This window comes from Babylonia areolata, chromosome 9 (assembly GCF_041734735.1).
Source record: "Babylonia areolata isolate BAREFJ2019XMU chromosome 9, ASM4173473v1, whole genome shotgun sequence".
NCBI lineage: Eukaryota > Metazoa > Mollusca > Gastropoda > Neogastropoda > Buccinidae > Babylonia > Babylonia areolata.
This window is the reverse complement of record NC_134884.1, coordinates 30,116,971-30,130,863: the sequence shown is the minus strand read 5'-3', so window position 1 is coordinate 30,130,863 and position 13,893 is coordinate 30,116,971. Positions and strand designations below refer to the sequence as shown.

Below are 13,893 nucleotides of genomic sequence, written 5' to 3'. Positions count from 1 at the left end.
TTGTCATGCATGTGCAGTATCTACTAAATGACCAGCCAGAACATCATTGTAAAACATGAGTAAGGGAAAAGAGTGAAGTACCCAGTGAACTTACATATACAACTTTTAGGGGGGGGGGGGGGCATTGTGCAGAGAGGGATGGGCACTTATAAAGTAGTTTACAGTAATTACATTTTAAAACTGATTTTGTCTCATGCTTATTGGTGTATTTTACCAAATATATTTTTATGTTTACATTGTAAATGTTACAAATGTTAATTGAACTAAGTGGAAAAATTTTAAATGTATTCCTTGTTAGGATTTGGTATAAATGGCAGTCTCACCACCTTGTTCTGATTCTTCATGCGAAATCAAAACTTGCTTTCATTGGACTGATTTCAAATTGAATGGATTGATGTACTTTTCATGGCCACAATGTGTGTGTGTGGAAGAGTGAGGAGTGTGTGTGTGTGTGTGTGTGTGTGCACGTGCACACCTGAAAGAGGAAAGAATAGTGGTACAGAGTTTGCATGTGCAATTTGTGTGTGAACATTTACATGTACTTTTTTTTATTTTTAAATCACTGAACATCTGCCTGGTCTTGTTCAAATATGACACCTTTATTTTTATTGTCACTGAAAATACCTCTATATGAGAGGTGTTACCAGTAATTGGTGCATATGTGTGCCTGCTTGAGAGCTTCTGCTTCCAGTTGTATCATTCATCAGTTTTATGTACAAGTGTGACATTCACATGCACACACATGAACTCAAGACACACATTCACATTCAGTGATTCATGCACAGATACATGATCCATTTGCACAAAGTGGGTCACAAAGCAGAATACACACTTATTTAGAGCAAGACCTATATAGCCATGTACTGACACATACCTGTGTGTACATATAAACAAATGTCTGTGTGTATGAATTGAGTTTACTTTAAACAAATGTGTCTGTGTATATGAATTGAGTTTACTTTAACAAATGTGTCTGTGTGTATGAATTGAGTTTACTTAAGATTGTTTCCTCCATCCAGCCATCCATCCATGTATGTTCACAACTGAGATCTGCATATCTAATTTTGAGCATGTGTGTTATCTCCGGTTGACTGGGTTACTGTTGCAAATTTGTGGTGAGCAAGTGTAACGTAAATGTGTGTGTGTGTGTGTGCATAAGTGCCCAAATTGCAAATTTGTGGTGAGCAAGTGTAACATAGATGTGTGTGTATGTGTGCATAAGTGCCCATGCGCTTGCATCCAAATATTACAATTAAAGAAATGATACTATCATTTTCACATGTTTGTTTATAAATGAAGTCTTTTGGTGCTTGTGTGTACTTTGTAGAGTTTATGCACTTTGTGGAAGTATGTGTGTGCAGTCGCTTTGTGTTTTAAAAAAAATCCAAACATGCAGCTTATTGATTTTGTCAAGATGCTTTCCTGACAGGATGTTAGCAGACATACATAGACAAAATACCAAGACCACAAGAAAATTTGGCAGTTCACAAAAACATAGTTTCTTTTATTTTATAATTTACTATCACATGCACATAACCAACACACAAAAAAAAGAAGGAAAAGACCCACCACCCAGAACATTGTAAAGTCAAGGTTTTTGGAGTTTGTGGTTTTTATTATTTCAATTTTATTTTATATTTTCTGTATCTGACACCCTCCCCTGGTCATGCTGTCAGTCTTTGAGCCCTTCAGACTGAATGTGATGCAAGAGCTTCCCGTGTGAATAGTTACTGTATTTTGAATATGAGCGAATGTTAGTAGTTGAGTGGGTTTAAATACCTTACCGGCAGCTTTAGTAGCTAAGTGTGTTTAAAGGTCTTAACAGCAGCGTCAAAGTCATCAGACAACCAACATGCACAACCCCAGGCACTTGCAGCTCACTGGAATGTTCACACCTTCTACACTATTATGTCGTGCATCCACCAACTTCCCCACAGCAGCTAAAAATTCTCAGCACAAATGCACACAACAATACACCCTTCCTGTCCACCCACGCAAACCTGTCTCTTAACCCTTAACACAGACTATGACACTCCACAAACTGGTTTACACAAAAAAAATATGACTAGCTATTACCGCACAACTCCACATGACCTATGTTCGAATCTAATGGGCTGGTCAGCTTGAGAGCCCACCATTGGCATGTTTTAAACATAGCCTAAAATGAAATAAATTCGTAAAATCATACTAAATTATACTAAAATTGAATGACAAATAAAAATGAAATCTACACAGAAGACAAATGACTGAATTAAAATAAGAATAAAAATAGGCCATGTTCAGCAAACTTGTGCACATCCACAACCAGCAAACATGCATACTCACACAAGTGAGCATGCACGAGCATGCACATACACAAAACACGGCTAGATACGTATGTATGTGTGCTGCAAGTTTAACGAGTTCAGTCCTGCCGAGAAAGATTTTACCAAGCTATATTGAATGTTTGCCATATATCTTGAAGCAAATTATGTCAAAACTGCAAAGAAACAGTGTATTCTTATCCTGTAGTCTGTGACAGTCACTGTGCTCATCACCACAGCAGCTCGCATCAGTGGGGAAGTGGGGAATCAGCCAACAAGGGAAGATTGGGGGTTTTCAGTTGTCTTCTCAACAGGAAATTTTCTATCTAAAATTACGTTTAAATAACATACTTACTGTGACCCAACTAGTGCAGACTCCGGCAGGGGTCTGACATTCCTGTCCTGTGCAAACTACTATCCGCCTATGCGGAGAAAACGAAACTACGGCCGATAACCTCCCGGAAGTAGGTAACCTCCCCTTTGTCCCGCTGGCTAGCGCCCTCTTTTGACGGCAGCCATTATGACTCCTGTTCCTGTGCTCTCCATACGGCTAAGGTTTTTTTTCGTATTTTCTGTCTGTCTGTCGATTCTCTGGCGCTCTTGTTTTTTGTCAAATTTTGTCTTGAACCAGGTCAAATAATTACATGGTTCGATTGGGAGATCGGGCCCAGTGTTTACAGACTTGATTAACGTGGCATCTCTGGTTTCTTTTGCACCGTGACCATGATACATCTACCACTCTGACTGAGCTTCTTTAACCTTGCCAGAAAGAGTGGGCTGACTGAAGTCAAGGAGTGCAGACCTGTTTATTCTCATGGTTGTTCATGAACATTGTGCACAAAGTGATGAGGCTTTTGTACAAACCTTTCAACAAATTAAAATATAAAAAAAACAACTTCAGGAGCTTCTTTTGCCTCCTTGCAATGATATGTTTTTGTGAACTTTCACTATGATCCACATCTTAATTTCTTGCTGAAAACTTGAGCTGCCCAAGTGCTGATTTTGGAACTAGTTCTTACAGTTAACTATTTTAGCTGAAACTGCTATTAATATGTATGAATTTGTTAGGTAAAACTGCTAAAGTAAAAAAAATAAAAACCAACAAATTAAAATGAACAGTTAAAAATGGTAAGCATTTATTGCATTTAAAAAAAATTTGAATTCCAACTTGAGTTTCAAACATCGGCGCCGCAGCAATAGCTATCAACCCATCAATGCTCTTTCAATGTGGACCTTCTTGTCTTCAGCTTATTTTTTTATGTGCACTTAATAGTATGGTGTGCCTTATGTATTGTTAAAATTCAGAATAAAAAATGTAATTGGCAGGGGGCACCTTTCAACCCTAAGCATCTTGAGGAAAATAAAATCATGCGTATAAGCATGCATATAGGCACACAAACACACATGTAATAAATGAGAGAGAGAGACTCGAACAGAGAGACAGACTTGCAGACAAAGAGAAAGTGTCAGAGAGAGAGAGAGAGACAAAAGTACAACAGTTCTAGAGATACACATTTTTTTCTTCTAACAATGGCACTGAAATCAAAAACTAATGTCCCCACTTAACTCAAGAAGGTAGGGGCAGACTGTCAAAGACTCCAAAAAGTTAGAACTCATGAGACAATTTGTGGCCTTCACCTTGCATCGGAACGGCGGGGGTGTGTGTTTCACAGTGTTGATCTTCTGGTCTCTGGTGACACACATCTCATTGAGGGCAGAGCCGTGCAGACCGAACGTGGAGGTTTCCCACACGGAGGACCCCCCAAAGATGGTGACGACATCATGTAGCGATTCCCCTGAGGAACTCCTGCAATGAAAAGGGAAACTACATTCTGTAGTAATTTGTTTATCCACTTATTTATCTTTGTTGTTAATACACCAGCTGACCAACACATTAGGGCTGAAAAACTGTATCATAAAAGCACACACACATGCACACTCTCTTTCTCACACACACACACACACACACAGTCATTCCTTCACCACTGATTCAATGGGCAGACTTTGAAAGCATGTGAAAAATAACAAATGTTCTAATTCTATCAATTTTTTTTTACTGTCAGCTGTCCCTAATGTAGTATGATGCGCTGACCAAATATATTGCCAAGTGAGGTAAGATATTACACGCCAAGTGAAATCAGACATTACGCATCAGGTGAGATATTAAATGCCAAGTGAGGTTAGAAATGACATGTCAAGTGAGGTCAGATATTACATGCAAAGTAAGATATTACATGCTAAGTGAGGTCAGGTGTTCCACACCTAGTAAGATATTACATGCCAAGTATGTTAAGACATAACACACCAAGTGAGGTCAGATATTACATAACAAATGTGTTCTCAGTAATTACACACCAAATGAGGTCAAATATTACACATCAAGTGAGGTCAGATACTACAAGCCGAGGGTCAGTTACATTTAGTTAAGTGAGATAAGATACTGCACGCTAAGTGAGGTCAGATATGAGAATGATTACATGCCAAGTGAAACTAATGCAGTATGCAGCCATGTATCATGCTATTTTCCTCATTTGGTTTACAAATGTCTGCAGCAACTCACAGAGAAACAGACATGCATACATGATGCTGAATTCAGCTGAGGTCTCACATACATTCCACAAATAATAGCAGAAATGTATGATCAAAGATTGGTAAGCAACTGATTTCAGATATCCTTTTAACTTTGTTACGCATTATAGTTCTGATACAACAGCATTCAACCTTCTAATTCATCATAATTCTGATATGTAATCTGACTCAACTGCTCTAATTTAACCCCTCCCCCTCACCAAAAATTTTTTTCCCCTCAAATTTGCCAAATAAGTCAATTCTTTAAGACCAGTGCTCTAGTTACACAATTCAATAATGCACTCAGCATTATGTCACAACACTGTCTATCTAATATTTTTAATAAACTGAACACCACCAAAGTGACTCAGCAGTAGTGCATGGTCTCCTGGCGACCTAACATCGATGGTTCCCTGTGGACTGCCGAATCTGGGACTGCGACAAACCAAGGTGTTGCTGTGTGTGGAGAACTTGGAATGAGAGGTGTAGGAGTAATGCCACTGAAACGGGAAGATGATGGGGCAGCAAAAAAACAAACTTACTGGCTATAATTTGCACCAGTTTGACTGTATACAAGTTGTAACGGATCATGTAACTATAAACGTGTGTTTAAGTATATCTTACGTTTGAAGTATGGAGAGATCCACCTGTCCTTTGCATTCCCAAACCCCAAGCACTGGCAGTACTTGGTGTCTTCCTCCACCGTCCACAATATGCCACTGAGAATCCCGGGCCAGAATCCTGGTGGGGTTGATGGTGTTTGTGTTGATATCACACACTCTGATCGCCCCTGGGATATTAGACGCACAATACATTGTCTGTGCATAGCAGCATCTCAATAATTATGCTGTCTAGAAAATCTCATGACAACTATACACTCTGTCTTCTGGAATATTAGACAGGCATAATACAGTCTCTATTATCTTGTCTTTAAAATCTCACAACTATATGCTGATAAAAGTGAGGGTCTCTCCACAAGAAGACCCCATTTGTGTGATCTGTTCACAATCATCATGAGCAGGAGTAGACTCAGTGCATATTTTGGTGTCATATACTGTACCATGTCAAACTGATGCAAACTAGGCCTATCGGTTTGCTCTGCTTGGCCAAATTTCGCGTGGCTAACAGTGAAAAGACGAGCAGTCCTGGCACGGCCCGCTCTCAGCCAATCAAACGCCTCTAAAATCTATAAGCGCTGAATCATTCCTTTGGCCAAGGCTCTCCACGCCATCTTGTCAGGTTTACGCTCTGTCTCGTCTTACGCTTTTTTTTGGCTATTAAGCGTATTCATTTGGCCTTATTTTGCTGCATGCGGCTTGTGTTTATTGTATTCTTACATTCTGTGTACTCGATTCGACTCGGCACCCTCGATTCGTTCGTTTTTCTCTACCTCTAAGTTGTACCAGTAAAACGGTCATGAAGGGGACCGGGGGGAAAGAGGTATGAGCGTCGCCTCCCGAGGTATCCCAGCGCGAGGCAGGGAGAAGGGGGAGTGGCAAGTCCTATCCTGGCGGTGGGGACTCGCAGCTGGGCGTGAACTCCCAAGGGGAGGCCGTGCCTGGCCGTTACCCGGGTCCCCACTCGGAGACGGCCCTCACGGGCCCCATTGTTGTTCCCCCTCCCTTCTCTGTCAACCCCCCTCCCCCACCTCCTTTTGGGGGGGGGAGAAAAATTTGGTTCCGGGGGGGGGGGATCTCTACTTTGCTGCGGGAGGGGATTTGGGGCGCGTGGCAACCTGCTCTGCAGGTCTTCCCGCTATCCGGCCGGTCTCCCCTGCTGCGGGAGGCCTGCGCGTGTCAGGCGGTTCCGGGCAGTCAGCCTGTTCGTCTTTGGGCGGGACTGACACCCAAGTCGAACCTGACCTCCCTCCGACTTGGCCAGGTTTTTCCCTTCATGGAGGTCAAGGCGCCAGTGACCCTTGGGGTTCGGGTCACAGTATGGCTGGTGCCCACGGGTGGCTACCCCCATTCTACCCGTACTGGGGCGCACCTATGGTGCACGCTGGGTGGCCGGGAGTACCAAGAGCCAACCCCTTGTCCGCTCCCCACTGGACCCAACCCAGCACATCTCACAGGGTGACACACACAGCCCCGACAAGTGGGATCGACTTCTTGTCGGTCAGGTCGAGCTCCTCGACCAATATTGCCACTCTGTCCACAAATCGGGCCTCTGTCAACCCACAGGTGACCTCCACGGTCACAACGGCCTCCTTGTCAGGACCGACGGCTGCTGAGGGGCCCTACTCGGCCCAGGGGAGCCTGCAGTTCCCACCTACCCAGCCCTCGGTCCCACAGGGAGATGAGTGGGTGTTTGTCCCCTCACAGCACTCGTGGGTCCCTCTTGCATCCAGGGACACCCTCTCTGAAAAGGTGTGGCACCCACCATCCCAAGCATGGTTGGACCTACGGTCCACACGCTCCCCACCCGCTTCAGGCGTCAAGGACATAACAGCTGCGGCCATGGTCCCGGCTCGGGATCGTCCCAGCTCATCCCGTTGGGCTGACCACAGCTCACAGGACGCCCCAGTGGGTACATCCTCTTGGGATGGCACCCAGCAGGGGATGGACTGCGAACAAGAGTGGGAGCCCCTGTCTTCGGATGAGGACGAACAAGCGGATGAGCACTCTTTGCCCACATCCCAGGTGGACAGATTGAGCCCGCGCCTCCCTAGGGACCAGCCTGAACCAAACTCGGACTTTGCCGAGCTCGAACTGACCCTCCCCAATAGGGTCACGCATGCTGAATCAGTCCCTCAGGCTACTTTGTTACCCTTGACCCTCCTTACGCCATGTGACTCTAACTCCAGAACCACAAGGCGACTCAGAGTGCCAGAAATGGTGCAGGAATGGCTTAATAAGCCAGCCCGCACTGTCAGGGGTGCTGCTTCCATCCCTCCTCTGGGCAGGGAGTCCCTCTCTGCCCCGGGCGCTTTTTCCCCGGGAAAGTTCCTTAAAGATTCCTCCAAGGGAGGGGTGTGGTCCTGGTACACACAGGACCACCCTGCCTACAGGGAAGCAGAGCCCTCCGCGCAGGACAGGATGTTGGTCTCACAGCGCACCACCTTCCCCACTTCAGCTACCCTATCCTTTAAAACGTTAGCAGAGTGGGACAAATTGGCCCGCCGCTGCCTCCTCGAGGTTTCCACGGCTTATACCTTCTTCGACGCGTTCCTCCACAGGGCCAATGAGCTGTGGGAACAGCGTCTGGTTAATCAGGACACGGGGTCTCCTTCCTCTGTCCCGCCTGGCCTCTTCACCGACCAGAGGTTAAATGCTTTTGGCAATAGGGTAGCATCTGGTCTCACGGCAGCTGCAGACACAGCTACCAGCCTTCACTTCAATACTGTGCTAGTGCGGCGTGATGCCATTCTCCGCCTCTCTAACATTCCTGTGGAGGAGAGGGCTGCCCTGCGGTCCATCCCAGCACAGCAGCACTCCCTCTTCGGCCAGTATGCGCCATTTTGTCAGCCACAGGGCAGAGACAAACAGGGAGGTGGCCTCATATTTGGCCCACACCTCCCAGGGGCTCCAGGGTTCTATGCCATTGAAGAGACCGGCCACCAGGGCCCCTCCATATACCACGCCGCCTAAGTCAAAGCGGCGTGTGCAGAATCAGCGGCTGAGGAATAAACCACCTTATGTCCATCCAAGCCGATCGGCCATGCCCAAGGCCAGAAGGCAGCACCCCCAATGACTGGGCCCCGATTCAGCACTGCCAGTCATTCAGCCCCTTCAAGTAGGAAACTTGTCCCGGCATGCACATCAGTGGCGTGCTTTGGGACTCAATGACGGGATTGTATCGGTGCTAGAGTCGGGGTACATGCTGCCTTGGGTGGAGGACCGCCCCCCTCTAAGATCCACTCCTCCTCATGTGCCCAGCTCGATGGAGCAGGAGAGCATCTTAGAGAAAGAGATATCGCACCTACTCCTCATAGGGGCGATAGCTCAACTCGCAGACCCGGGCCCCGGTTTTTATGGCTGGTTGTTCGTGATTCCAAAGGTCTCGGGAGGGTGGAGACCAGTTTTGGACTTGTCCCCCCTCAACAAATTCCTCCCCAAAATCAAATTCAAGATGGACACACAGGCACAGATTCGGGAGACCATCCAACAAGGCGATTGGGCTACCTCTATCGATTTGAAAGATGCTTATTTTCATATCCTCATCCATTCGGCATCCCGTCGGTACCTGAGGTTCGTGTGGAGGGACAAGGTGTTCCAGTTCCCGGCCCTCCCTTTTGGTCTGTCCCTTGCCCCTTTCCTGTTCACCAAGGTGGTGCGGGAATTGGTGTCCATCGTCCGCTCGGAATCCATTCGTCTGTGTGTCCCTGGACGACTGGCTTATCCTGGCCCAGTCGCAGGCCCTGTGCCAGAGTCATACGGCCAGACTTCTAGACCTTTGCTCCCAACTGGGCTTCCTCATGAACCAGGAGAAATGCGAACTGTCCCCAAGTCAGTCCTTCGACTTCTTAGGGATGAGATTCGACACGCGGTCCATGATAGTCTCTCCGACGCCAGATCGCTGGGACCATCTGGCAGGCCTCCTCAGCCACTTGCGCCGTTCCTCCCAAGCAACAGCGCGGACACTTTCTTCCCTCCTGGGCATGATGGAGTCCATGGTACCTCTCATTCCCCTGGGCAGGGTTCTCAAGTGCCCTGAGGTTACGCTGGTCCCATACCACTCAGCCATGGGATACCCAGATATGTCTGGGCGAGTGGTTCCTCGAGGTGACATCAGAGTGGTTAATCACCCCTCTTCGGACACAGGGGGTGCCCATGGCCCCACCTACTCTTCAGGTGGCACTCTTCACAGACGCCTCCTCCCTGGGCTGGGGAGCCCACATGGACTCACTCCATGCAGCAGGGACTTGGTCCCTGGAGGAGCGCCTATGCCACATCAATGTTCTGGAACTGGAGGCAGTTCGCAGGGCTCTCCTGCACTTCATGGGGGAGGCCACTGGCAAGACCATCTGCTTGTTCACGGACAAGACGACGGTCGCATGTTATGTGAACAAAGGGGGGGGGGAGCGCACTCGGCAGACCTCTCCTGCGGACTGAGGCTCTCCTCCGTTGGTGCCACAGCAAGGGCATTGCACTTTCAGCGAGACAGCAGGAAAAGCCAACATCTTGGCAGATGCTCTCAGCAGGTCCAAGAGTTTCATACGCACAGAGTGGACCCTGGACAAGGGCACCCTTCAGGGGGTGTGGGAACGGTGGTTTCGGCCGATGGTGGACCTTTTTGCCACAAAGTTCAACAAGAGACTTCCCACTTATGCCTCTCCGGTCGCCGACCCAGAAGCGTGGGCAGTGGATGCTCTCTCTCTAGACTGGAGCAGTCTGATTGCCTCCGCGTTTCCTCCCTTTCCAATTCTGTCCAAGGTGATACGGAAAGACAGATTGGAACGCCCGCAGCTGATCCTCACTGCGCCGAAATGGCCAGCCCAGCCCTGGTTTCTGGACCTTCAGTCCCTGACACATGTTCCACCCCTGGAACTCGAAACCAAATCTTATCTGCTGAGGCAGGCTCGCTCGGGCACTCCTCATTCCAATCCTCAACGGCTCCACCTGCATGCATGGCTGCTGTGCGGTCGGAACTGTCAGCATCACCATTGAAGTCTTCGACCCCTCGGTCGGCCTCTGTGTCGGCTGCGCTGACCCAGGGGTGTGCCTCCTTTGACCTCCTCTCCATAGTCACCAAAGCAAGGAGACAGGGAACGGAGACTTTGTATGACTTTCGCTGGAAGAAATGGTTGCGGTGGTGTACAGCTCAGGGCATTTCCCCTACTAACCCTATGAGCATGCAGCTGGCCAACTTTCTGGCTCACTGCTCCTCGGTTCTCATCCTGTCTGCTTGTTCTGTGCGAGGGTACAGGTCTTCCATCTGTACCACAATCAAACAGCTAGGTGGTCCCGCCTTTGAAGCAGATTTCCTGCTCAGAGAGGTGGCTAGGGGTGCCCCTCTGAAGGAAGCTAGAAACCCCAGAAGAGTGCCCCTCTGGGACTTGTTCCTGGTGCTGGATTTCATTTGAAAACAGCCCTTCGAGCCATTGGGGACTATTCCATTTGACTTGCTCACCCTCAAGACCACTTTCCTTCTGTTGCTGGCAACAGGCCGTTCGTAGAAGCAAGATTCATGGTCTTAGTGGAATGCCACAAGATCTGGCCTTCCACAGAGATGGTTCCATCACTATTCGTTTCCTTCGGGAGTTTCTGGCTAAGAACCAAGACCCTGAGGTTCCTTCCCCCTCTCTGAGGGTCAGACCTTTGATATTCTTGCCCAAGATGATGAGGATAGGCATCTCTGCCCTGTTCGGTGTCTCAAATACTATTGGTATAGGTCTCGCCATAGGCGTTCTTCTCAGAGGCGTCTGCTAATCTCCCTCAATGAGAATTACAAGAAAGACATCGCTGCAGGCACCATTTCCCGCTGGGTTTCCCAAGTCATTCGTAGAGCCTACTCTCATGCACACAGGGACATCAGCTGTCTTCATCCCAGAGCACACGAAGTGCGGGCCATAGCTACTTCGGCTGCTTTCCAGCACTCAGTGCCACCGCAGCATGTCTTGGAGGCAGCCTTCTGGCGGTCTGAGAATCCCTTCATCAACTTCTACCTCAGGAATTTCCGTATGACCAGGGCTGACAGTTCCAAAGGGATTTCCTTTGTCGCGGCTAACACTGCCGTCTCAGTTACAAGGGCTCCCCATACGAACCAGTAGGCGTTGCCCTCCTCCATTTGCTTTAAATTCTGCATCAGTTTGACATGGTACAGTATATGACACCAAAAGGAGGAGTTTGTATTATACTCCATGTTTGGTGTTACATATACTTACCATGTCAAACTCGAATGCCCGCCCGTCCGTCCCCGCGTCTCCGCCGTGGTTCTCATGGGGCATTTTCTTCGATGGCCACGGAATGATTCAGCGCTTATAGATTTTAGAGGCGTTTGATTGGCTGAGAGCGGGCCGGGCCAGGACTGCTTGTCTTTTCACTGTTAGCCGCGCGAAATTTGGCCAAGCGGAGCAAACCGATAGGCCTAGTTTGCATCAGTTTGACATGGTAAGTATATGTAACACCAAACATGGAGTATAATACAAACTCCTATCACCGTTATGGATAGGACTAATACAGCCTTATTCATGAAACAACTGCCTTTCTACCAAGTTTTGTTCTCATAACACTTGCAGTAGCTGAGAAAACGCCAGTGTTCAAGTTTAAACCAAACCCACATACATATACGCAGACAACTAAGATGAGGTGATAAGACTTACTATGTCTGCAAACATATGCCAATAAAAAAAAATTATGAAAAAAAAGAAAGAAATAAAGACATGAAGTGCACAAACCAAACATAAATAAACAAGAAAAAAAAGAAGGAAAAAAAGAGAAAAAAATCCACACCTGTTTCATAGTCAAAGGTATGCAAACCGTACACAAAAAGTCTGTCTTCAGGTGAAGCAGTTGAATTGAAGCTGCTGATGGCATGCACTTCACTGCCATTGACAGCGATATCCTGATAGGGTATTTTCACTTTGTGCTGAACGTTGTCCAGCAGTATCCATCCGTCTTCCTCCAGCTGGAAGTACTGCTCAATCGTGTTGATGGACGCACGTTCATTGTTCTGGAACACACAGTGGTTTACCATCACTGCTTTGTGCTTTGCATACCTCTTTCACCGCCAAGTTTCCGTGTGAAAATCAAATATTTTGGAAACGATGCTCTCAGTCACAGGCTTGGTCAGGGAGCAAAGGTTAGTCATTGTTCTATTGGTGGGAACCCGGCTGCAGCTGTCAAGCTTTGTGACAACGTGAAAAATGGTCTTATCATGATTCCTCAATGTCGACAAAATTTGCCTATTGCAGTGCACTGTCTAGTCAACTAAAGTCGCCTGTGGCGGTGAAAGAGTTAAAGAGACAGTTTCAGTTTCAGTAGCTCAAGGAGGCGTCACTGCGTTCGGACAAATCCATATACGCTACACCACATCTGCCAAGCAGATGCCTGACCAGCAGTGTAACCCAACGCGCTTAGTCAGGCCTCGAGAAAAAAAAGAAAAGAAAAAAAAGGTGAATAAATAATAGATAAGCGTACATAAATAAATAAATAAATAACAATTATAATACAAAAAAAGGTAGTAGTAGTAATAATAATAATAGTAAGAGACAGCAATGACCCCATGAACATAAATGCATAAAAGTGAACCCTACAGGCAGCAGCTGAGCAAATGCCTGAAAGCCAGATTAGTGTATCAAAATCGGTTTTGGTTTTGTGTGCAAACTTCATTTCTTTGTTGAAAGTCTATGCTGCATGCACGACGAACCAAAGCCCTCATGACACACTGATGTAACTACATATCTTTTTTATGGGAAAAGAACCCCCTTCTACTCCCTCCCCACCCCATCCCACCCTTGATTCCCCCCCAAAAAAGGAGTACCAATGATAAACACTAGACTACAGATGGTTGTTCACAAACATTAGTGATTACACACTAAGTGATGAGACCTTTATAAAGATGAGCTGGCAAAATAGGAAAATTCAGCAGCCTCCTCTCAGTATGTTCACACAACTTTGTATACCACCCACATCCTATTTTTCCTGTCAGAAAATTTGTGTTAAAAAAAAAAAAGAAAGAAAAAAGTTCAGACAAGCAATCTGTATCAAAGGAACAGCAGTGAATACATTTTTTTTTTCCAAAACACAAGCCACTGAGGCAAAGAAGTTAGCACTGCAGACTAACTACTGGGAGGATGTGCGGTATGAACTCCATCAGAGCCAAGCATCACTGTGGGATTTTTCAACTTTAAGGTAATGAATTTAGCCTGCAGCTGACTTCTACCCAGAGTTAAATGTGCTCTTGGCTCAAACGGGAAGACTGGGACTTCATTTTTCAGTTAAAAAATATCAGGGTCTTTAATGCACACAGGCATGGACAAAACAATGGAACACTATTTCTTGCTGTTTACAGCTTTTGAAACTATGGGGTGGAGGTCAGGTGGTGGGGGACGCACTGTTTTGAAGTAATGAACTTAATC

General features: G+C 46.7%; 1 protein-coding gene across 1 annotated transcript; it reads right to left on the bottom strand.

The window, feature by feature from the left end:
- Positions 1 to 3,766: 3,766 nt before the first annotated feature.
- On the bottom strand, positions 3,767 to 12,509 carry LOC143285616 (uncharacterized). Its single transcript, XM_076593014.1, has 3 exons — positions 12,266 to 12,509; positions 5,496 to 5,661; positions 3,767 to 4,110 (listed from the first exon to the last, which is right to left on the bottom strand). Exons 1-3 carry the CDS (start codon positions 12,507 to 12,509, stop codon positions 3,846 to 3,848), a joined length of 675 nt encoding a protein of 224 aa, XP_076449129.1. The 3' UTR covers positions 3,767 to 3,845.
- Positions 12,510 to 13,893: the final 1,384 nt, after the last annotated feature.

What these genes read in the sequence shown, in the direction of transcription:
- LOC143285616 (XM_076593014.1), bottom strand. Translation starts at nt 12,509, where the DNA reads ATGGTAAACCACTGTGTGTTCCAGAACAATGAACGTGCGTCCATCAAC. An exon ending in TACCTTTGACTATGAAACAG is followed by an intron (nt 5,662 to 12,265) that starts GTGTGGATTTTT and finishes CTAATATCCCAG; the next exon opens with GGGCGATCAGAGTGTGTGAT. An exon ending in GATCTCTCCATACTTCAAAC is followed by an intron (nt 4,111 to 5,495) that starts GTAAGATATACT and finishes TTTTCATTGCAG; the next exon opens with GAGTTCCTCAGGGGAATCGC.